Below are 21,584 nucleotides of genomic sequence, written 5' to 3' on the forward strand. Positions count from 1 at the left end.
CCGCAACCATTTCCTCTCTGATCCAGCCATTGGTTTCATACAAAAAATAAAACCCTTAACATGAAGAACCTGCAATTCAACCAGCCACCCAGCACCGTCTAGTAGCCATGGTAACCGGACTTTTTCTTTGATATTTGTTTCACCATAAAAAAAATTGCAACTGTAGTTCGTTAATACTACACATCTTGTCCTGCTGTGACCTATGATACTTGACAGTTGAGTTCAATTCAACATTCTCGGTTTATAGCTCTGTTATGATTATAAAAACACAAGCAAACATGTTTACAGTGCTTATCAAAAAACCAGGAGGTGGAAAGAAAAACTACAAAAGGACCCATTTGGCTTTTTTCTTTATTAAGGTCAAACTCGACATCCACTCGGAGTCTCTTTCTCATCGCTTGTCTCCCTGTCAGTTTGTTAGTGCATGTGTGAAAGATGATCATTTGAATAAATGCAAGTTCTCTTCCAGCTGCAGTGAGGGGGTACCTTCATGCCAGAAGGGAACCTTCTCAGACCACAGTTAGCAAAGTGCCACCGGGCCCTCGAACCCGAGGGTTTCTTTTTTACCCTCTTTCATTCATCCCTTGTGTGTGCGTTAAAGCTCGAGCTCGATCTTGACGTCCATCTTGGCCTTGTAGGGCTCCAGAATGGGGTGGATTTCTTCGGACAGGAATCTGGCCACCTGGCGGGTTGGAGACAAACCGGTTAGCGGCATCGTTCCGCTTCCTGCACAACCAGGAAGGAGCCTGATGTGGCTGGATTTCAAAAGCCCGGCCGGTCGGGTGAACCATCCTGAAGAGGAGATGTGGTCGTACCTGTTGAGGAGCGCGGCCAATGAAGGTCTTGGGGTCGAGCAGCGCGTCCAGCTGACCCAGGATGGGGGCGAAGTAGGGGTCGGCCTGCACCCTGGTCAGCAGATCGTTATCGCCGCCCTCCTGTTTGACCACAGCGGCCGCCTCCTGGGACAGGACGCGGATCTTCTCGTGGCAGTCCTGGGCAACAGGTCACCATCGTTCACCGTGAAGCTCGCGATCCTTTTCCAAACGCATCGAAGAGTCACCTCACCTGCCGGTTTCCTCCAGCCTTCACCATGGCCATGATAATGTTCTCTGTGGCCATGAAGGGCAGCTCATGGCGGATGTGTCGCTCTATGACTTTGGGGTAGACCACCAGACCCTCGCAGATGTTCTGCAGGGTGCTGAGTATGATGTCGGCGGTCAGGAAGGACTCGGGCAGGGAGATCCTCCTGCAGGACAAGGGCTTGAGTGTGAGGAGGACAACAACATGGCGGGGAATACAATTTTTATCTCATCCATGCCATGTGTTTTGGAGTGTCTCACCTATTTGCGCTGTCATCCAGGGTCCTCTCCAGCCACTGCACCGAGGCCGTCTGCAGTGGGTCCGACACCAGCGCCACCAGGTGTCTGGACAGGCTGCAGCAACGCTCCGCGCGCATGGGGTTTCTCTTGTAGGCCATTGCACTGGAACCTAGAAGGCAGGAGTTGGGGCACAAGTTCATCACGAGGAAAAATATTACATATAATTAAAAAAAATAATAATAAAAAAAAATATCAATTTGCTTTTAGATTTGATTGTTTAGAACCCCAAATAAACCAAAACTAAAATAACAATTTTCATAGTAAATGAGCAAGATGGAAGATTTTTTGACATCAATGTCTACTACTGTTTTATTACTGATTGTAACAAAGTAAATATTTATCAATTCTATTTATCTTTTAATTCTAATAGTGACTTTTTGCCCCCTCACCTGTTTTAAACAAAAAATCCAACAAAAAACAGGCTTTTATTAGCTATCAATTCAACAAACTGCAGCAGAGGATTTAATAATAAATGTTGTTAAAAGTACAAAACTTAATTAGCAGTAACGTCATGATGTGGTTGTTTCATGAATTTGAGAGAGTTTTAGTTATAAATCTATTTTAGGAACAAAATATACAATTTTTGGAACAAAATCTATAATTCTAATTCTCATACTGCTTCTTATTGCAGCAGTATGAGAATTATAACACTAAGGCCATTCCACGATAAGCCACAGGGCGAATAAAAGTGACTGTACCGATCTGTTCTTTCTCAAAAGGCTCCTCAATCTCCTTGAGGTTGGCGAGCAGGCGGATGTCGGTACAGATCTACGACAGACAGAAGACCCAAAAACTCTTATATCTTCCAATCCAATCCAATCTTCCATAAAAGTTGGAGACGGAGCTGTGAAAGTTCTATGTTTTGCCACTAGATGGCAACCTTTCTCCATCTTACCTTGTGAACGGTCGCCCCCATGCTGGCCAGAGTGGACAGGCAGTCAATGTCCACTTTGCGGCTGTAAGTCTGTCCAGTTACCTGGTAGGCTCTGTAGTGAACGACATCTTGCATTTAAAAACAATCTATCCATAAGCCTCTGTGCATGATCTACAGCAAACGATTCCCGCTTCACTAAAACTTACCTCTTAAAACCGGCCATCTCTGTCACCATCCTGTCCAGCTCTTCTACCTGGATGATAATGACTGGCTCATCAGAAATGCTGCAACTTCAGTGTAACTGTTGACATCATATTTTTTTTTACCTTATCGTGGTCTCCCTGAAATAGCTGCAAGAAACTGGCCTGTGTCCCGGTGGTCCCCTTGACCCCCCGGAAACGCAGGTCGTCCCGGGCGCGCTGAAGGTTCCTCACGTCCATGGCCAAGTCCTGCAGCCACAGACACGCGCGCTTCCCCACCGTGGTCAGCTGGGCCGGCCTGACAGGAGAGCAGGGGGCGAGAAGGAAGTATGGAGTCCAAGATAGATTGTTGACTTTGTGCGGAGGATAGGGGCGCAACACTGCCTTTGGCTGTGGGGCCGATTTCAGACTCACTGGTAGTGTGTGAAGCCCAACGTGGGAAGGTCGGCGTACTTCTCCGCAAAGTTTGCCAGTCTGTCGATGACTCGGGCCAGCTGTAGGCACCAAGACATGGGTTTATGTTTGTCTACAACTAAAATGATAACAGACTACAGTCTACACATTCTCCCTACATTACAGTGAATTTTAATGGCATTCTCCCATCTGACTTCATCTATGCACTACTACATAGGTGAGAACTGGGAGATAAACTTACAATAGAAAGCCAGCAGAAGAGAGAAAACTGACAAATACGAAACTCATGAATGTGGGGATTACAAAACTGCAAAGATTCAGGTTTCAGGATATGCGCATGATTAAAATGACTTTCTTGTAGTCAAACATCACTTTAAAAGGATTAGGGAATCAAGGTGTTTGTGCTCAAGCATATAAATTAAGAATTAAATGTATCTTAATTAGCTACTAGAGATGCTAAGATCTGTTTGAGTACTACTTGTTTTTATTATTACACCGTATGTTTTCATTTTGCCATGATCACATGTGCATCCATGAGCGATGGAGCAGACTTTTCGAGAATCCCCACAGAGGATTTCTACATCGTTGACTCGTTGCAGCTGAGGCTCCCCAATTCACAGAAGCATAACACGATGGACGCTCGTGTTTTGGCTCAAACAGCTGAGCTCACCTTCGGTAGCAGAATGTCAAATCCATCACGCAGCATAATCAGGTCCTGCGGGGGGAACGAGAAAAAAAACAAACTGAGGGGAGCTTCAATGAGGAGAGAATAAAAAGCCAAACAGCTGAGAGCATGTGGCTTCTGTACATAAGCTCAGTTAGCATTAGCACATGATGCTCTGAAAACCAGCCTATCACGATCCCGGCCACTGTAGGAGCTGTGTTTAATAGCCACCTGCACAAAAACAACTGCACTGAGAGGAGAAGCGGGAACTTGAATTTACTAACAGTGTTGTCTCCCACGTAGCAGGATGTGGCTCCCAGGTGGATGATGGGGGCCGCATTGGGGCAGTAGTGTGCAAAGGTGTGGACATGGGCCATGACGTCATGCCGGAGCTTGCGCTCCTCTTCAGCAGCCATGGCAAAGTCAATGTCCTCCACGTGGCTCTCCATCTCCGAGATCTGCGCGTCGGTGACAGGCAGACCCAGAGCCTGTGGAGGTGGACAAGTCAAGTTTCAAATACCCTCCGCGACTTTTTGCTACCAGGGAAGCCTTTAAACAGAGGGTGACGTGCAACAACCAAATGTTCTTATACACATTTTCTCGAGTTCTTTCAAAGACGGAAGATAAAAAGCGAATAAGGCATCGACCAGCAGAAACTTCTAAGTCAAATGTCATCTGATAATGTGGAAAATCAATTTTAAACAGTGAACTATACAGATTTTTGTTGAAACACGTTGGTCCTTATCAGGGATGTCAGTCATTCAATCAGCCATTGTAAATGACAGAGAAACTGACTAATCAGTCAGTTTAACACACCCTTGTGGGAGGGGCTTAAATGACATTTAACTGATTAATACGCTGTATTAAAATAACAATTGTGAGTTGCATTTCTCCTGATAATAGCAATGCTCACAGATACAGATTTTAAAAACAAAGATTTTTATTCATCCCCATTTAATATCCTTACCATTTTTTTCTGTATATTACCAAGGCCCGCAACTACTGTAACCTTTAAATTCTCTTAATGGGATGTAATTTATGTTCATGCGACTTCTGTGCGGCTTCCAGACCCAGTCTCTCTCCACACGGCTGCTTCACTGTCCCTCTGTGCTGCAGCAAAGCAGACATGTTTGAAGACTGTTTGTCAAATTGATTTTGTTAAGATGAGATTTTTTTGCTTTATGTTTGCACACAAGACAGACCCTCTAATCTTTTCCTCCATCTCCAGAGACATGTGCTCCCATGCTGAGTGGACGAATTAGCTTGATTAGATTGGAAGGTTGTTTTTTTTTTGTTCAGTCAGTCATGGGCCTACAAATTGATTAACTGAGAAACTGGCTCTCACATGTGAAATGTTCCTTCCATCCTCCGCGTTACGATGCAGCCACATGTCGGGAAAACTGCTGTTTAATCAGATTATTCTCGCGGCAGGAAGTGGTTATTCTTCTACCGCAAAAGGAAGAGGAAAATTCTGTGAGCCAAGACGTCGTCTCCAGTTACGGAGACATTCTCTGTAGGCTATTTTCACTCTGAACTCCAACCCTCCCGAAACACACACACACACACACACAAACACAAATATACACAAAGACAAATTGTGGTTCAGCTAACCCCCTGAAGAACACTGCAAACAGAGATTCTAAAAAAAGAAAAGCATTAGATCAATTCAGATCAATGTGCAAGAGTACACATCCCATCGGTCGCATGTGGTACTGCACTTGAGTGAGAGTATGTCGCCAGTTAATCTCCTTACTTTTCCTCACGTGACTCAGGCCGAGGTCACTTGGCGTCTGCGCCGCTGCAGCAGCGACAAATCATAGATGAGAGACTTGGATTTATGTCTGAATCAAAAGTGAGAGAAACACTGACCACGTACGCATGTGCATGCACAAGCGCACACACCACCGAGAAGAGCGAAAGATGCATTGTTGTGTCTACAATATAAAACATTTACTCACATGCTTTTTTCAGCTAAAGGTGAATAGGGTGATGGCACCGAGAGACAGTTCTCTGGTGCACTGAACTCAAATTATACTGTGGAATTATTTCATTGATATACTTGAAATTTAGGACAAAGGCGTAAACAAATAAATGGCTTTTGTCATACTGTATAGCAACCTGACGTTACTGTGATGTATCTATTTATAAAGGATTTTCTTAAAACAAGACTCATTGGAATAAACAGAAAATAAAGCATACTGGGGAGAAAAGCAAAGGCTAAACAGGAACATTTGTCACCTGGCCAGCACACCTGGAAAGTACACTTGGGACTGCTGTCAAATGTTTTCTGTAGTTTCTAATACAGGCTGACATTTACAACACAACATATTAGTACACAGCCAAGATCAGTCAGATCTAAACTTTCTAACACAGCAGCGCCAATGTTGTCTGATTGGGGACTGCAAGGGGACATAGAGACAATTGTCTCAAATGCTAAATACTATACCATTCTATCATTCAGAACTCATATAATGGGTTATGAAAATATTTTGATTCAGTTTAAAAACTTGCTCTCAAGATCCACAGACTTTGAAATAGCGATGGTTTATGTCACATGAAATAATAATGAAATATAGGAATGCAGTTTCATAATTCTGCTTGTTCTACTGCCTTGAAATGTCCGAACTTGGGCATTTGCACTTTAAGATACAATAGCACACATGCATTTCAAGGGAATATTGGTTTTCGAAACAAGTTGAAATGTTATGAATGAAACGGGTGTTGCATTAATCCAAAGTTGCTGGTAGTATGAAAAAAGAATTTCTCGTACAGGACTTGGGTTCCCTACAGGGAGAACCTGGATGGCAAAGTTAAACTATATTTAGTGCCGGAAACTTGATATGTCTATATGAAGGTCGAACACATGAGACATTTTAAAGCTGCACAAAGTGTTGGCTTAGAAAAAAAATTTAAAAAAAGTTCTCATCGCTATAACCCAGCTAACCTTCTCAGCCTTTGCAAGGAAGATCCACAGCTTCCTCCAGGTTGTGAATTTCTTCCTGTCGCTAAAGTTGAAGGCCATTTCCTTGCTGGCGTATCTGGACACCAGCGGGGAACGGTACTTCATGAACTCGTCAGCGGCTGCCATGGTTGTCTGGTGAACGGGAGGATAAACAGGAGTTGAGATTGACTTGGACCCCGGTTACACACACACAAACACACACACTGACCGCTAGCTTGAGTTGCAGGCGGGCTAAGACTTCAATGTGAGCGTCACGTGGACGATGTAATGAGTTTTACGACACTGCCGCTCGCTTTACGGCACAAAGTTTCTAATGAAAAGTGCAGGAAGCGCGTTAAGAAACCGTAGTAATACGTAGTAAGTTTATCATAGAATATCAGAATCACCCTTATTGCTCAGGTTTGTTCGCATCGCATGTCAAAGAGTTTATCTCGCTTGCAATTACACCTGATATTAAACTGAAGGACAACTGCGATTGGACAACACACGGACTTTAGATACAATACAATAACATAATGAGCAAAGCGCAAATATTACATTCTGAAAGGAAGTACTAAAAAATTGCTGATACGTGTGTTTAGAGTGTGTGTTTAGAGTAAATAAAAATGCACCCGTTTCCCCTCGTTCTTTAATTCCTTTGGTCATAAAGTTTCCAAACTCGGATATTCTTTCACCGTTATTCGGTGATGCCGAGTGCTAAAACGGATGTGATCAGCGGAAGTACCTACAGCGCATGTGCTGTGGGCCCGTCAACCCGGAACAGGAATGACAGGCTTTCTGTGCCGTGTTTTGTATTGATATCTATGTTTTGCATCTTGCGTAACGGATGTGTTCAGTCTCCAGTCGAGCACTGAAATGAGAGGCTGCATATGACGATATCCTCAGCTCCATTGAAACATAGACAATATTGTTATCCTGACGTGTGCATATGTTAAATTAATGGGAGATTCTATACCAAACTGCATTAGTGCAAACCAGTGCGTCACCGAATGTTACGTAATAACACCCGTTTAACGCTCATCCAACACCACGCCTCTTTCATTTGATTTCCAGTGGGTCCTTGAACATCTCATCCATCGTAACGCAAACACATTAACCTGTCAGTGAGCCATGAATGATGTCATTTCATTTGGAATTCACAGTGCCAGGGTAATATGTGTATGCAGTGTTATTCAGGATGCATTCTTTGCTTTTAGGTCATCAGCTGTTCTTTGAAACTTTGTGTTATGTAAGTTGTTTTCTTATATCAATATTTGAATTAATTCATGCAGTGTACATCCCCTCCCTTCCTAGGAAATATTTCTGTCTGCAGGCATCGTAGAGACAGTTGTGTTTGTGTGCATAATGCAGCAGCTGGGGAATACATCCAGCTGTAAACAGGAATAGAGTGCTCGCCCTTCTTTCTCTCTCTCCCTCTCCCTCTCTCTCTGTATATCCATCTTTCTATCTTTTCCCCTGACTGCAGTGATCCAGTGCCACACTGCTGCTGCTGCTGCTGCTGCTACTGCTGCTGCTGCTGCCGCTGCTGCTGCTGCTGAGGAGGAGGAGCAGCAGTCTTTTGCTTCACTTTATAAAAAAGACTTCTTGAAATTACTGCTGCAGGGGAAGACTTGGACTTCTGTATCTTGCATTGCACAATGTTTCCCTTTTGCTGGACTGATGAATAAGACCAAACAAGGACAGCAGGAAAAAGGGGAAAAAAGTAGGTGGGGTAAAGGACAGGACGGAGTGGAGACTGTGGGGTTAGGGGGTGTGGAGATAATAGACTAGATAAAAGAGGGGGAGAGGATGGAATGAGTTGCACTGCAGTAGAATGAGGGTCAGGGTGAAAGGGAGAGCTGAGAAGCATCTGAACCGCCAGCCTTCCACACGCCACTCAGGATCCATCGCCACGCTCTCCTCTCTCTGAGAAGGCAAGCAGAGGGATACACCGTGGAGGCGAGAAGGAGAAGGAGGAGGGGGGCTGAGGAGGAGGAAGCCAGAGGTTCAACACACAAGATGGCTGCTGTGTCCTCTGCCTCTGACACTGGTAAGTGGGTTTTCATCTTTGCCGCACACCTCCAGTTCAGTCATCATTATTCAGTCGCAGCATTCAGCATTGCGTCATCCACAACCCTGGTAAACTGTTGCCCAAGTTAACGTCCTGTGTTTAGCAGCTCAGATGGCCGATGACAGCAGGAATGACAGTGAGAGGAGTGCAAGTGTAAAACTCCCTCTCCTTCCAGTATTCACTCTTCATCCCATCCCAAGGGGGAATTACAAAAGCTTGCAAATATTTATTTTCTTCAGTCTTATCAGAACACGAATCCTGCTCTTGTAACTTCTCCTTGATGTAATTGATATTCTATAGACCATCCAGGGTGCTTCTTCCCTGACCCAGACAAGAGAGGAACAAGAAGGAGAAGATACGTGCAAACATTCTGATGAAGGGGGGGTGCGGGAAATCACGAAAGGGAGATGGGGGAGAAATATTCATTTCAAGTGTTTAAACAAATAAGCCTGGAGAGCAAGTTTGTGACCAGACATATCTAAATTAACTATTGAATTCATTACTGTTTTGTCTTGTTTAATCAAGAAAATGATCAAACATGATTGCCATTTTTTTCTATCATTCTTGTACTGTAGTTAAAGCAGAATCTTCTCATGTCGTGTTTATCTGAAATTTGATACAATACATTTTAGGACTGCAATAATTAGGTAAAAGCAAGAAAACGTATTTATCTTAAACCCTGACACCACTTATATTTTATTATCTTATATATTTCTGTTCATCTCATCTTATTTTATCTATTTTTACTTCTCTCTGAATGGAGCATCTGGAATCACAAAATTTCATCCGGGTTCAATAAAGTATCTCTGATTCTCATTCTGAAAATAATGTCTCTGAATGGCATCTTTAATCCTATCACATTTATTTAGGCTAGGTTTGCTGTCGCACTTCCTCAGAAACAGTTTGGAGGCTCCAGTCCTGACCTCTGAAACCCTAACATCACAGATATCCCCTAAACAATCTAAAGCAAATTATGGCCCGCGCGACATGCTTTCAAGGTTCCCCCATCCGACCCATCTCCGATGATCACTCGAGCTTCCAAACGCAAATTCTGCTGGTAGGCCTGTGCCCCCAAATCACATATCTCAACAGAGAACCTTTTTCGATCAACCAACGTGGAAAGACCAGCTTGATGTCGAAATCTAAACGCGTTCATTTTATGCTGCAGTGTGACAAACAAACAAAATATCAACAACTTCACCGCCGCCATGTAACCGTGCATGATACAGAGGGAAATTATTTTTAAGACTTCAGCACTCATCTATTCGGTGGGAGTTGTGCTTCAGATTTTTGTCAGGAGGTGGGTTTAAATATATCTGTAGTGCATGTTCAGATATTAAATAGCAGGCTAGAGCACAAAAACTGTCAGTTTCCCACCATAGTGGGACTAGTAAAGGGTGATCTTGTCTCATCTTGTCTCCAATGACCCTGACCTAAGAGTTTGACTCAAGATACAAACCTACACTTTATTCATTCTGTTTCCTGTCTGAGTTTGTATCTTTACATCGGGTGATGCGGGGGACTGCTTCCATTGAGTTGAAAAAATCCTGTTTTGACCTGGACTCCCAAGAAATGCTTATTAGTAATTTTCTTTTGGTGACAGAAAATAAAGATGTGTCCCAAGAGCCAGGAGTGACAATGATTTGACATTGAAATCCCTTTATCAGAGACAGAGCTGGGCAAAGTATCAGGAAAAAGGCTCGGGTTACCTTGATACTAAAATTATATATTGTAGTGTTACTTGAAGATGGTTTTCAGTAGATTTTAAATGCTTTGTGGTGATAATGAAATTAAGTATTTCCTATGGCTCGACACTTTGATACAAAATGTCTTGGAGAGATTTTGTGATGCCCCGTATTTAAAGTATCAAGTGCGCCCGGTGGTTTGACCATTGTGTGGTTCACCAGGGGACCCCAGGGGCCGCCACCCCCCCGAGCGCAGACTCTTGATCCTCGGAGGGCCAAAGTCTGGTAAGACCTCCACAGCAAACACCATCCTCGGAGATGAGCTGTTTGATGCTGGGGTCGACACGACTCACAGCAACGTGGGCCAGACGGAGATCTACGGCCGGCGGGTCACCGTGGTTGACACCCCGCCCTGGAACATCCCCGGCGAACCCGATGACGCCACGGAGGCCGACAGCAATGACAACACCGGCGCCGAGTCCGAGGGCCCGCCGCAACCCCCGCCAAGCCTGGACAGCGAGGGGCCCTGCATGGGGGCCATCCTCTGCCCTCCCGGACCCCACGCAATCCTGCTCGTGGTGTCCGTCACCCAGCCCTTCACCGACACCCAGAGGAGGGCTGCGGAGGAGCAGCTGGGCGCCCTGGGCGGGGGCACATGGAGGTACTCCATGGTGCTGTTCACAGGCGTGGACAAGCTGCAGAAAGGCGTCTTCATTGAGGAGCACATAGCCAACACTGGAGAGGCCCTGCAGTGGTTGGTGGAGAGATGTGGGAGCAGGTGGGTGTATGTGATGCCCCCCCCCAAAAGCCTTTCCTGTACTGAGTGACTGTGACTATTGCTATCCATATTCAGCTTTTACTGGGTTCCCCGTTACTGTGCTGCAGTATACAATCACACTCACATTACCCATCTCTTAGGTACCAGCACAGTGCTTGTCATTTCCATTGCCTAATTTTATCAAAGTTTTTTCACATTTGTGTTCCTGATGTCCATTCTTTGTTTTTGTTCCCTTGCCCTGGGAAACAGTTTCCCTCTTCTGTGTTTCTATCATGCACGGCTATAACTGAAACACCGGACTTTTGTGTTGATCAGCGACGTGTCTGCAGTGTCTGTCAGATAAGTAAACAGTGCTAAAGCTGGGCTCTGAAACAAATAGAGCTTGTTTGCATTAATTATAAATGCAGAGAGGAATTTAAAAAAATAATAACATTGGGACTCTGTTAAGAACTCAAAGGATAAACCCTCTTCTCTGACACAGGTTAGAGACTTAACATTTGGGATCCTTCTCAGGGTAAACAAGTATTTCATCTCATGAAAAAAACCAGGAGTTTGCATACAGAAAGTAACTTCAAGCGGAGCTGATCTCTGTCCCTCAGCTGAGGGACGTGCTCATATCTGCACACATTACTTCTCCTTTGAATTAATTTTTACGAACACGTCTTTCATTGCAGGTACCACGCTTTTGCTAACAGTCAGAGAGACACAGAGGAAAATACCCAGGTACCCGAGCTGATGGAGAAGGTGGAGGAAATGATCACTGACAACCAAGGTTTGTTGCTCTTTCAGAGTACGAGAGTCGCCCTCCAAAAATGGAGTAGTTCAACCATGGAGATTAAACATATTTGCATGTTCACATATCCCGAGGGTTGTACTGAGCGAGGAGGAGGTGGACTAGTGTCACCAAATCCACATAATTAGCTGACAAGAAAGTTTCACTAAGTCTTAGCTTCAGCCCGCGCGGTGTGCTTGAGCAAATGCGGAGGGAACTTTTAAGTAGCATTTCCTTGTTGTATCACAGTTGTATTCCTGGAAATTGTCAAATCCTGAGTCAATGATGACAAGGAGTTACAGACCTGGTTTGTAGTGCAAGAATCTTTGCTGCCTCCATGCAGGCTGGTACTTTGAGGTTAATGAGCTGATCTTGCTGGAGGAGGAGCAGGCCAGGAGAGCTCTGGAAGAAGAGAGGATGAGGATGGAGGAGCATGCTAGACAGAGGGAGCAGATGATCGGAGGACCTCCCCGAGGTACCCCACCCTCCACCCACGTGCACTTAAAGGCAGGAATCCGAACCAGCCTTACTGACATTTCACTTAAACCGATCAAATGCTAATGGTGTGATGAAAAAAAAATCAATTCATTCAAAAAAATTGTCTCCTCACCCATGTTTCCAATTTCTCCTTTTTTGAAAATTTTTGGCTGTTTTAATTTTCTAACATAGTACCTGACAATCAAATGTCACAAGACAGTTAGAGTCCGTCAGAGTTGCAACCATGAAGGAAACTTAATAAAAAATAAATAATGTCCAGACATATACCAATACCAAAGCAAGTTGAAAGAGGTATAAAAAGGTCAAATAATCATGGATGTGTTTTAATCGAGAAACTCAAAATGAATTAAATATTTATTTAAAGGACAGAGCATGGCCGGACTACTTTTATTTAGAAAAAAAAAATGCTGTTCTGTGCGTGTTGTAATGCTGCATCCAGGATTCCTTCCTAATCAGTATTGTTTTTGTTTTCCTTTTGCCATCACTTGTGGTTTCTGCCTCACCGTGTTTCTCTCTCCGTGCAGAACTGCGGCTGCTGCTGCTGGGCTGGAAGGGTGTAGGGAAGAGCTCAGTGGGGAACTCCATCCTGGGCCGCCGGTACTTTGAGTCGGGTCAGGAGACGGAGTTGTGCCTCAGGCGGCAGGCACACGTGTCTGGTCGTCGGGTCACTATAGTCGACACCCCAGGCTGGGACTGGTTCTCAGTGAGGAGGACGCCTAAGCGCATCCGTCAGGAGTCACAGCGCGGCGCCGCTCTCCTGCGGCCTGGACCACACACGCTGCTGCTGGTCCTCCCAGTGGTCTCCTCCCTGACTGCCAGGAAGAGGCGAACTCTTGTAGCCCACATAGAGACCCTGTTTGGCGACAGCGCCTGCCTCCACACCATGGTGCTGTTCAGCTGCGGCGACTGGCTGGGCTGCACGCCCATCGAGGAGCACATTCTCCGAGGCGGGAGAGAGCTGCAGAGACTGCTTGAGTACTGCGGGAACTACTACCATGTCCTGGACAGTAAGACCCCCGGTAAGGACAGGAGCGTGTCCGTCCTGCTGGACAAGATAGAGGAGATGATCCGGGATAACGGAGACAAGGCCTTCCTCCCCATTCAGACAGAGTGGTGTAAGTCACTCTTCTGGTTTTACCCATATGTTGATGTTTTTCCACTTGGAATGTACAAAAGATCCTGCAGATTCATAAACTATCATTTATCCAAAAATAAGAACTGAATGCATATTCAAATATCAACATTTTTCAGACAGTTAGGATTTAATTGGGATTTTTTTGAGACTATAATTAGTCAACCTTAAAGGTTTATACCTCTTGAATCATAATTTCTTGATCGAGACAACCTGGAGCTAAGTTGTAAAGCAGAAACAAGAAAAAAATGTAAATAAATCAGTATCAATTTGAGATTTGGACAAGGACCTTTAACTGACTTCAACATATCTCCTGAAATGTAACTCAGCAATAGGGAATACATATATCAGTAAAAAATAAGATTGTACAAAATAACATATAAAACTGTACATAATTAATTGTTGAAGTTATTCCTGTTTTGCAACAAAAGGTGAATTATCACCCAGTTTAACTACAAAGTTAGATTTAGATTATGAGTTCCTTTTCAAGCTCCAGGATGTGAGTCAGCAATTATTTCCTTCCACACTGACCTTTCCATTCAATCTTAATTATACATCTTGTGCAAAACACTGCCCGCAACACAGAAGCTATGTTGGTCCCGGGCCTAATTTTACTGTGTGGTTGTTTGACAGTGAGCGAGGAGAGCTCTTACTCATCGGACAACACTGAACCCGAGGACGACTGCAGGGGATGCCAGCTACAGTAATCCAGGGCGAAGAGAAGCAGCACGGCATTTTACCCTGGTTCTGTCTCCAGTAGGCCCACACATGACCTGTTGTAACTCTTTCTAGACGTCTGTCTAGGAAACTCCGCGGAGTTCCATGGAACACAGATGGAGAACAAAGGGGTTGTTGTGTCCCTTAGACATATAAAGACTCAACTCACTGACTGAACGGCCGAGCAAAGCTCGACGTAAACTAACTACCACAAAGAGTATTTGTCCAAAATATTGACAATACAGTCACAAGATGTAGTCCAACAGTAAGGTCAAAGCTGTCAGATAGTTAATCTTTTTTTAGTAATTATAATATCCCTTCTATTACTTTCCTCTAAATTCACTTGTCTTCTAAATGGTGGCATAATAATGTGTGTGAAACAAGAAGACCTGGAAATCAGCAAAAAAATTACCCAAAAATTAACTAGATATTCACAAAGTCATCAAAAAATTACCTATGAACTGTCAGAGAGTACCCAAAAAAGAAGAAATGCTTTGAGAAATGACAAAAGAAAATTACACAAAAATTAATTGCAATAATTTCAGTTTTGCAATATTTAAATTAATAGATAGTAAAAAATTCCCCCCCCAAAAATCCTGATATATTTTGTTCGTCGACCAAATAGTCAGATCTAGTGTTCTGTCTGCATCCCTACTTTTGTTTCATATCCAATTAGTCCTGTGGATTTGTTTGCCTGACGTGGAAATGAAAAGACAGTTTGAAGTCGCGTCCATTTTTCACATATGACTGCTCTGCAACTTCTGACAGACGGGTCATTTTTCACAATGCTTCAAAAGCAGCAAAACTCTGGCAAGACGAGGGATGACTAGAACATTAACAAAAAGAAAACTTTGGCTTCTAAGCGTTGCAATTTTTTTTCTCTAATTTACACAGAACTCCTTTCATGTTTACAGCTGTTATTACTGAGGCCTTTTCAACCGCTTCCAGGCCTCTCCCGTCCTGAGCAGCCGCACCTTTTCACAGACTTTAATCTGCTGTTCTCAGCAGAGTCAGTCAGAAATTGTCATAGTTTGAATCCATTCACTTATTTATTTTACAGGATCGACTGAGTGAGTGTTTCATTTATAGGGTAAAAAAACACCTTGTAGATGAGAAGGATTTTGAAGAAATGTCAATATAATTTCGCTACTTATAATTATTCCAAGTTTACAAACTGTAAAGTATCTTTGCCTCTCAAACGTAGCACTGGGTTGTTTGGCTGAGAAGTTTCGTTTATGCTGACCGCAGAGAAGAACCTAACATCTTCTAGGTTCAAGTTAACTGTTGTGAAGTTCTACTAGTCGTTTCAGTCCCATTCACTCAAGTGACTCTACCGAGCGCGGTCCCGCCTCCACTTCTCGCGAGATTTCATCCGGCGCTGCTGCCGTAAAGCAGGACTCGTGCCTCAACATCGAAGCGCAGCTTCGGCTTGGCGGCTCCGCGCGCTCCACAAAAACCACGTGACCTCATTACTCCTTTAGGCGCGCGCAGGGCCAACCGTTATTGTGGCTTTTTCTACATCATCCAAACCCACCGCGAAGCGTTACGAAAAAAATGAAATTAAATAGATATATACTGGGAAATAAAGCTATAAGAACAAACGTCTCTATATATACAGCTCTGTCAGGCATGTTACGACACCGCATGCGGATAAATGAGTGCCTAAAGAGTTGATGTAAAACGCCTTGATTTCCTCCGACTCATGCTAGCTCTGGTACTTTGTCAACTGCGAATACACTGAAGGGGCTTGTTTTGTCAAAAACCTAAGGATTTGCCAAATCACTGACGGTAAAAATAATAATAATTCGGTCAAAAACCTAAGAATTTGTCAAATCACTGACTGTAAAAATAATAATAATTTGGTCTTGGTTTGTATCATGAGATGGGTAAAGTTACGCTAGCTGTTCGAAGAGACTTGCGGCTCCTGACAAGGCAACAAGTCTGCTTTCTTCAGCGAGCACCACTTTTCCAAAACAAGAAAGAAAATACATAAAAGTTTTGTATTAATATAATAAAATGTACTGTAGATGCGAAAGACATCTATAACAGGCGTGTCGTTTACTTTAAAATAGTTTGACAACGCACTGGATATACAGAAGTACCTCCACCAATGCGTGATTAAAAATACATATTTTACAGTACGAGTGGGGCTTAAAGGGTTCAGAACGCATTACCTAACAGTCGCACTGCCGTGCCGTAGATTTCTATTTCCACAGATTATGTAGCTTCTTAACGCAGACCTGCCCTTTCCCGCTTCATCTGCGTGGTGCTGGTGACGTCATATAGCATGGCTGCGTCTCGGCCCCTCCACCTTCACGGGTGGACGTGGAGGTGGAGGGTCCGCAGTGTGCATTGACGGTGTAAAATAGGTGATACATTGCAGCTTTTAGTAAAGCGTGTTTGCACTGTGTAGATCCAGCCACGCTACTGTATCCTAAAGTGAGATCACTTTTTGTGCGTTCCTTCCCTAAATGGTGATTGCATCATCGGTTCTTTGTTCACTCTCAGAATAAATTAAAATAAAAGGTGTGAAAACATATCATGTCTCATGGACTGTGGTTGGTTTGTTCTGCCATTTTTTTTTTTTTACTTTCATCAATTTGGACCCTGGCGAATTTCATTGGGGACGTAGCTTTCGCCCTGATTCAACGCTAGATGATGCTGTCTCACACTTGCACAGAAGCATGGGTACCCTGCCAGTCACAGGAAGTCACAGGGAAATCTGCAAGAAAGTACATAAAAATCAGGATTTTTAATCTCAAGATTATATCAAGATATCTTAATATCTCAAGATAGTGTAAGACTTAGACTGTTTCCACACACCATCCAATTAAGCACTTCTCTGTCAATCCCTTGTGATTCATTATTTATAATGAATCAGATTTGTCTAATCACACAGATACACACACACATACATATATGTGGATGGCATCTCATTGTCTCATTCACGTTTTTAAATACTTTGATTTAATAATTTATTCCTTTCTACAATGTGGAATACTGAAAATTAAACCCTTACTAGAATTATATATATATATATGCACTTGTATTGAGTCTGTTTATCATACCATGATTTTTCATGTCATGTCTTTTTTGTAAAACTTGATATATGGAATAAACTTTCCCGCTTTAGTATTTCGTTTTCATCCATCGCACAGCCCCAGTACTTAATCAAAATATAGATGTTTGTGGTTGTTATTGAGAACTATGATGCATGAATTCACCATTGACACATTTGCACCAAAGCTCTGCAACTTACATATCTCACCAAATCGTCTCTGTGATATTTGACATTTGAGTTAATATAATTTTTCATTTAGTGAACTTCTTCTAAGAGCAATGTGATCAACGTGTATCCGATTTTCTTACATGTGACTTAAATCGAAGTATTAATCAACTCGAATTTTTGCACACCAAATAGCCCTCAATTCGGATGATTTAGAAAGTATCTCAATTCAGTGAACAAAAGCAACCAAATCCAAGGCGTGCCGTTTATCCCCAGCTGCTCCCCTGACTTCACATGACTGTCACTTGATCTGATGTCAATGCTGCTGTCTGTCAGGTGAGTTCCATTATTCTGATGCTCTTTGTGTCGGTGAGCCTCGACAGCTGCTAATCAAACCAGATGTCAATACTCTGTCAAGAGCCTCCATCTATCAGCTTGCTGACAGTCCTGGAAGATGAGGCTGAGATGTGACTCTCCCATAAAGTTTGAGATAACCTTCCAACCTTACACTTGTATTATGATTAATCACCTTGTCGCTTGATGAACCATTAACAGGAAGGTTGTGTACAATATGTAAAATGCTCTATCAACATTCCTCTACCTCATAATGCCCTAAACTGATTGACCTTCAGGTCTGACCTTGACAGCTTGACTTGTCTGAAGAAATGTCCGAATAAAACTGGTGGTGAACACACTTCAATTTCAAGTTTTTTTTCAGGCAGGTTATAGCAATCAGTTGTAGCCATGTCAACCTACGTGTCGTGATAGGGGTCCCCCTTTTGCCGCCAAACAGCTGTCGGCTTTCTATGCATGGATTCCATCAGAACTCTGAAGGCGTTCTTCAGCACATTAGCAACTGATCGGATTTCCTGTAAGTGGCAAGATGAGGCTCCATGGATTAGGATTAGTCCAGCTCATTCCTAAATTGGAGTGAGATGTTGGCAAATAAAAGCTGCAGCTTGAAGTAGTCATGTTCAAGCAATTTTGGTTTCAATTATATTTTAATTCATAGGGTATCCTCTGAGGATGACCTACAATCTTGGGAGATTTTCTAAACCTACTTTTGGCCCTGGAGTCACTGCTTTTCCATTTGAGAAATTCATGACATCAAACAAAGAAAACAGTTCACTACCACAAGTATTCAAAACACTCCCATTATGGACAGTCATTGACTTCAGTATCTTGTTATGGGACATCCCCTTTTTGGGAATCATCAATTAAGATATTAAAAGCTAGAAACCTCCAATGGTGAGAGATTACATTGGTTATAAATTTACTCATTTTCCATTTTCTTTAATAATTAAGGAGCTGCTTTCTTGAAGAGATTTCTCATTGAATAGTTTATTGAGGACTCTTTATCAAGATAATGTAATACAAGTCTGGTTATAATACATCTGATTTAAAATTCATACTACATAAGTTACATGGGTCCAGAAATATGAGAAAGTACATTGTTGTAACAGCACAAAATCAGATATACTGTTTGGAAAATACTTGTCATCCATTAAGCTAAACACAATGCTATATTTACGACGAGTTGTGCATATTGTAAAAGGTGTATCCAAGACAATGTTATGAAACAATATAGATTTCTGCTAAAATGACAGACATTTTGGCCCCTTTCACTTCACTTGAAACTTTCTGTTACCTGATCTGTCACTGATAACTAGGGGTCAAAACTGAGACCCATTTTTAATTCGGGTCAGTCGAACCTCCTCCATCAATTCTTTGAGGTACTCAATTTCTCTGGCCATGGATTCAGCTTTCTCGGTCAGCTCCATGTTTCTCCTCTCCAGGATGGCATGCTCAGCAGCAAGCGCTTCCTGTTCAGCCCTCTTCTTCTGCCGGTATCGGGTGGCGGCTGTCTTATTCTGCTCCATCTTCTTCAGTTTTTTATTCTTCGGTGCTTTCAAAGACACCCTCCCCTCTCCACTTGGATCTGGTAGGGACTTGACTCTGCAGCTTGGCTCAGTGGGACTTGCTGGACATTTGGGCTCAGGGTATGGTCTGCTCCTTGAGGACCTTGTGGGAGGGGAGGCAGGGGGGGAGGACTGAATAACCCCCGACATGGTGGTTACTGCGGTGGAGATTCCTACTTCATCTTTGGGAGCCAGCACGAAGACAAAGCGGGTAGGTGAGACGGCAGAGAGTACAATCCTCTGCACTTGGGGGACCACGGGAAGAACCGCTGGCTTCACCTCACTCGCCCGAACGTCGACTTCACTTCCCAAGTCTAGGGTGTCTAAATCAGGAGAGGAAGGCGAGGAAGAGATAGGGGATACAGGCTCAGATTTGATTTCGAGCTCCTCTTGCGGCTCTGGGACACACGCCGGAGGGGAGGAAACCTGGAACTCAGGGCAAATGGTGGCAATATCTGGACAGGGTTTGGGGAGGGAAACCGGATTAGTTGGAGAAGGTGAAGAACTGGAAACAGGCAGTTGGAGACAGTTGGGCTCCATTGGGCAATACAGGGGGGCCAGAATGTCTGGGGAGAAGGAGGACTCTTCCATAGGGCTGCAGGACCTCATCAGAGTATCCAGGTCACTCAGATCTACCCTTTCAGACATCCAGTCTAGGTCACGAAACATGTCATCTGAGGGAAGAAGACAAGACAAATTAAAACAGCAAAGTGATCAGTGCATTCTGGTTGAGATCAAGAGACTGCCTTTACCTTCGTCATCAGAGACTGTGTCATCACCTTTCAACTGACCGGCTTGGTCGCCCCAAGGGACGGAAAGCAGCTCAGCCTCATTCCCAGCTTTGTTTCCATGGAGGAGGTCTGGTAGGGAGTGAGGAGGAGAATAGAAGGGAGGAGGAGAGGAGGAAGAAGACGAAGAAGAGGAGGCGAGGAGCGACACCGGAGAAGTGTCACCCTCCATCGAGGTTCCTCCTCCTTTAGGTTGCTCCTCTTGGACAGGGTGAAATAGGATGGAGTCCAAGGGGTCAACCATGGGAGAGGAAGGCCCAAAGAGAAGGGCCTCCGTGTCTTCCTGGCCAAACTGTGACTTTATCATCATCATGGTCATAGTGGCTGTTGTTTGTCACAACTGGAGTGCGTGACAATGTTTGGAAAGCGTCAGACTTTTTTGTGCTGTCGAATGCAGCAGTGCTGGGGGTTTCCACAAAGGACCTGAAACAAGAGGAACATTATTAATTGCATTGTGGATATAATTTAAGCATCCAATTCACTGCCACCAGTATCCAATTAATACAGCCCTTTGAAAACAGGTGAAAAGGCATCCAATACTTCACACTGCCTTTAAATTACAATAAAATGAAATGCATTATTAAATTTAACATATAATCTGTTAAGCATTCTTAAAGTGGCCACAAAATAATGCCCCCAACCACCACGTTAAGCCTTAATATTTCTGGCCTCAGCATCCAGCAGAACACTAGACACTCTGTTAACATAAATGATTCATCAGTTCTGACGTTATAAACCTGCCCAGCCCAGGTCACGTGTTTCGACCGAGCGTATGACTCTGACGTCACGAAGGAAAAACGAGGCCGTCGCCCACTCCCCTCCCCTCCCCTCCCCCCCTCTAACCACAAATAGCCCCGATTGTTAGTATGGCCGCCATTTTAACCGAAGAGGAAATGGGACATATACTTTGCCACGTTGGCATTTTCGAACATAGCAGGTGGTTGCCAGCTAATTATCTTTTATTTGTTTCAAAAATACCCGTAACCAATCACTTGGTTTGCAATGGGGAGCTTATCGCTGCAAAGTTAAGCTGCTGGGTCACACAAAAGGCGTTTCATGTTACGTCACCTGTCATTAATGCTACACTTCGTTACAAAATGCCAGGTGCTCTGTCATCAAGTGCTGCTTCGTGTTATGAATAGTTTCAAAAATGTAACTGGCTAACAACAAAACATGTCAAGGCACAATCGAAGTATCGGGGCGCACCATCGGGCAGTTTCTACGGGCCCGGTAGACGTCAATACCAAATTAATATAATAATACTTACGACATTTTGCTGAATGAGAAGTGACTCAGTGCACTGGCTGGATGCACTGTTTTGTTGGCTGCTGCTGGGTCGCTGCACACGTTTAAATTGCCATTTTGGCTAAAAAATAAATGCGATGACCAACGACACAAGAACGAGCTGCCTGTTAGAAAGGAAAATGGCGTATACAGGGCTGTGGCCGTGGTATAGACTTCCTCCCGGCCAGACCGAAGGTATCCTTGCGCTGTTTTCGCAGTATCACTCCGCCGGCCCTTTTTTT

The 21,584-nt window shown here is 43.7% G+C and overlaps 3 protein-coding genes and 1 long non-coding RNA gene across 5 annotated transcripts; 1 reads left to right on the forward strand and 3 right to left on the reverse strand.

Moving 5' to 3' along the window:
- Positions 1 to 332: 332 nt before the first annotated feature.
- Positions 333 to 7,124, reverse strand: adsl (adenylosuccinate lyase). 2 transcript variants are annotated; one of them, XM_086170390.1, is made up of 13 exons: positions 7,105 to 7,124; positions 6,476 to 6,625; positions 3,816 to 4,019; positions 3,538 to 3,582; positions 2,868 to 2,947; positions 2,580 to 2,751; positions 2,460 to 2,506; positions 2,275 to 2,365; positions 2,078 to 2,147; positions 1,341 to 1,488; positions 1,066 to 1,246; positions 816 to 992; positions 333 to 682 (listed from the first exon to the last, which is right to left on the reverse strand). In XM_086170390.1, the coding sequence occupies exons 2-13, from the start codon at positions 6,617 to 6,619 to the stop codon at positions 596 to 598; spliced, it is 1,446 nt and encodes a 481-aa protein (XP_086026516.1). In that variant the 5' UTR covers positions 6,620 to 6,625; positions 7,105 to 7,124; the 3' UTR covers positions 333 to 595. The 2 variants fall into 2 exon arrangements, with proteins under 2 accessions (XP_086026516.1, XP_086026515.1); XM_086170389.1 differs by lacking the exon at positions 7,105 to 7,124 and adding an exon at positions 6,702 to 6,756.
- On the reverse strand, positions 4,029 to 6,453 carry LOC147220858 (uncharacterized). Its single transcript, XR_015107925.1, has 3 exons — positions 4,877 to 6,453; positions 4,734 to 4,776; positions 4,029 to 4,636 (listed from the first exon to the last, which is right to left on the reverse strand). It is a non-coding gene; the product is annotated as an uncharacterized LOC147220858 (long non-coding RNA).
- Positions 7,125 to 7,551: 427 nt separating the features above from the next.
- On the forward strand, positions 7,552 to 16,668 carry LOC147220859 (GTPase IMAP family member 8). Its single transcript, XM_086170866.1, has 8 exons — positions 7,552 to 7,592; positions 7,690 to 7,721; positions 7,959 to 8,522; positions 10,451 to 11,006; positions 11,681 to 11,778; positions 12,122 to 12,253; positions 12,801 to 13,391; positions 14,042 to 16,668. Exons 3-8 carry the CDS (start codon positions 8,492 to 8,494, stop codon positions 14,113 to 14,115), a joined length of 1,482 nt encoding a protein of 493 aa, XP_086026992.1. The 5' UTR covers positions 7,552 to 7,592; positions 7,690 to 7,721; positions 7,959 to 8,491; the 3' UTR covers positions 14,116 to 16,668.
- Positions 16,669 to 18,676: 2,008 nt separating this feature from the next.
- atf4b (activating transcription factor 4b) lies at positions 18,677 to 21,487 on the reverse strand. Its single transcript, XM_086170614.1, has 3 exons — positions 21,326 to 21,487; positions 20,023 to 20,481; positions 18,677 to 19,944 (listed from the first exon to the last, which is right to left on the reverse strand). Exons 2-3 carry the CDS (start codon positions 20,375 to 20,377, stop codon positions 19,025 to 19,027), a joined length of 1,275 nt encoding a protein of 424 aa, XP_086026740.1. The 5' UTR covers positions 20,378 to 20,481; positions 21,326 to 21,487; the 3' UTR covers positions 18,677 to 19,024.
- Positions 21,488 to 21,584: the final 97 nt, after the last annotated feature.

The sequence above is a fragment of the Fistularia commersonii genome, chromosome 23 (assembly GCF_037954325.1).
Source record: "Fistularia commersonii isolate RoL2024-O1a breed Wild chromosome 23, RoL_Fcom_v1.0, whole genome shotgun sequence".
In the NCBI taxonomy this organism is placed as follows: Eukaryota; Metazoa; Chordata; class Actinopteri; order Syngnathiformes; family Fistulariidae; genus Fistularia; species Fistularia commersonii.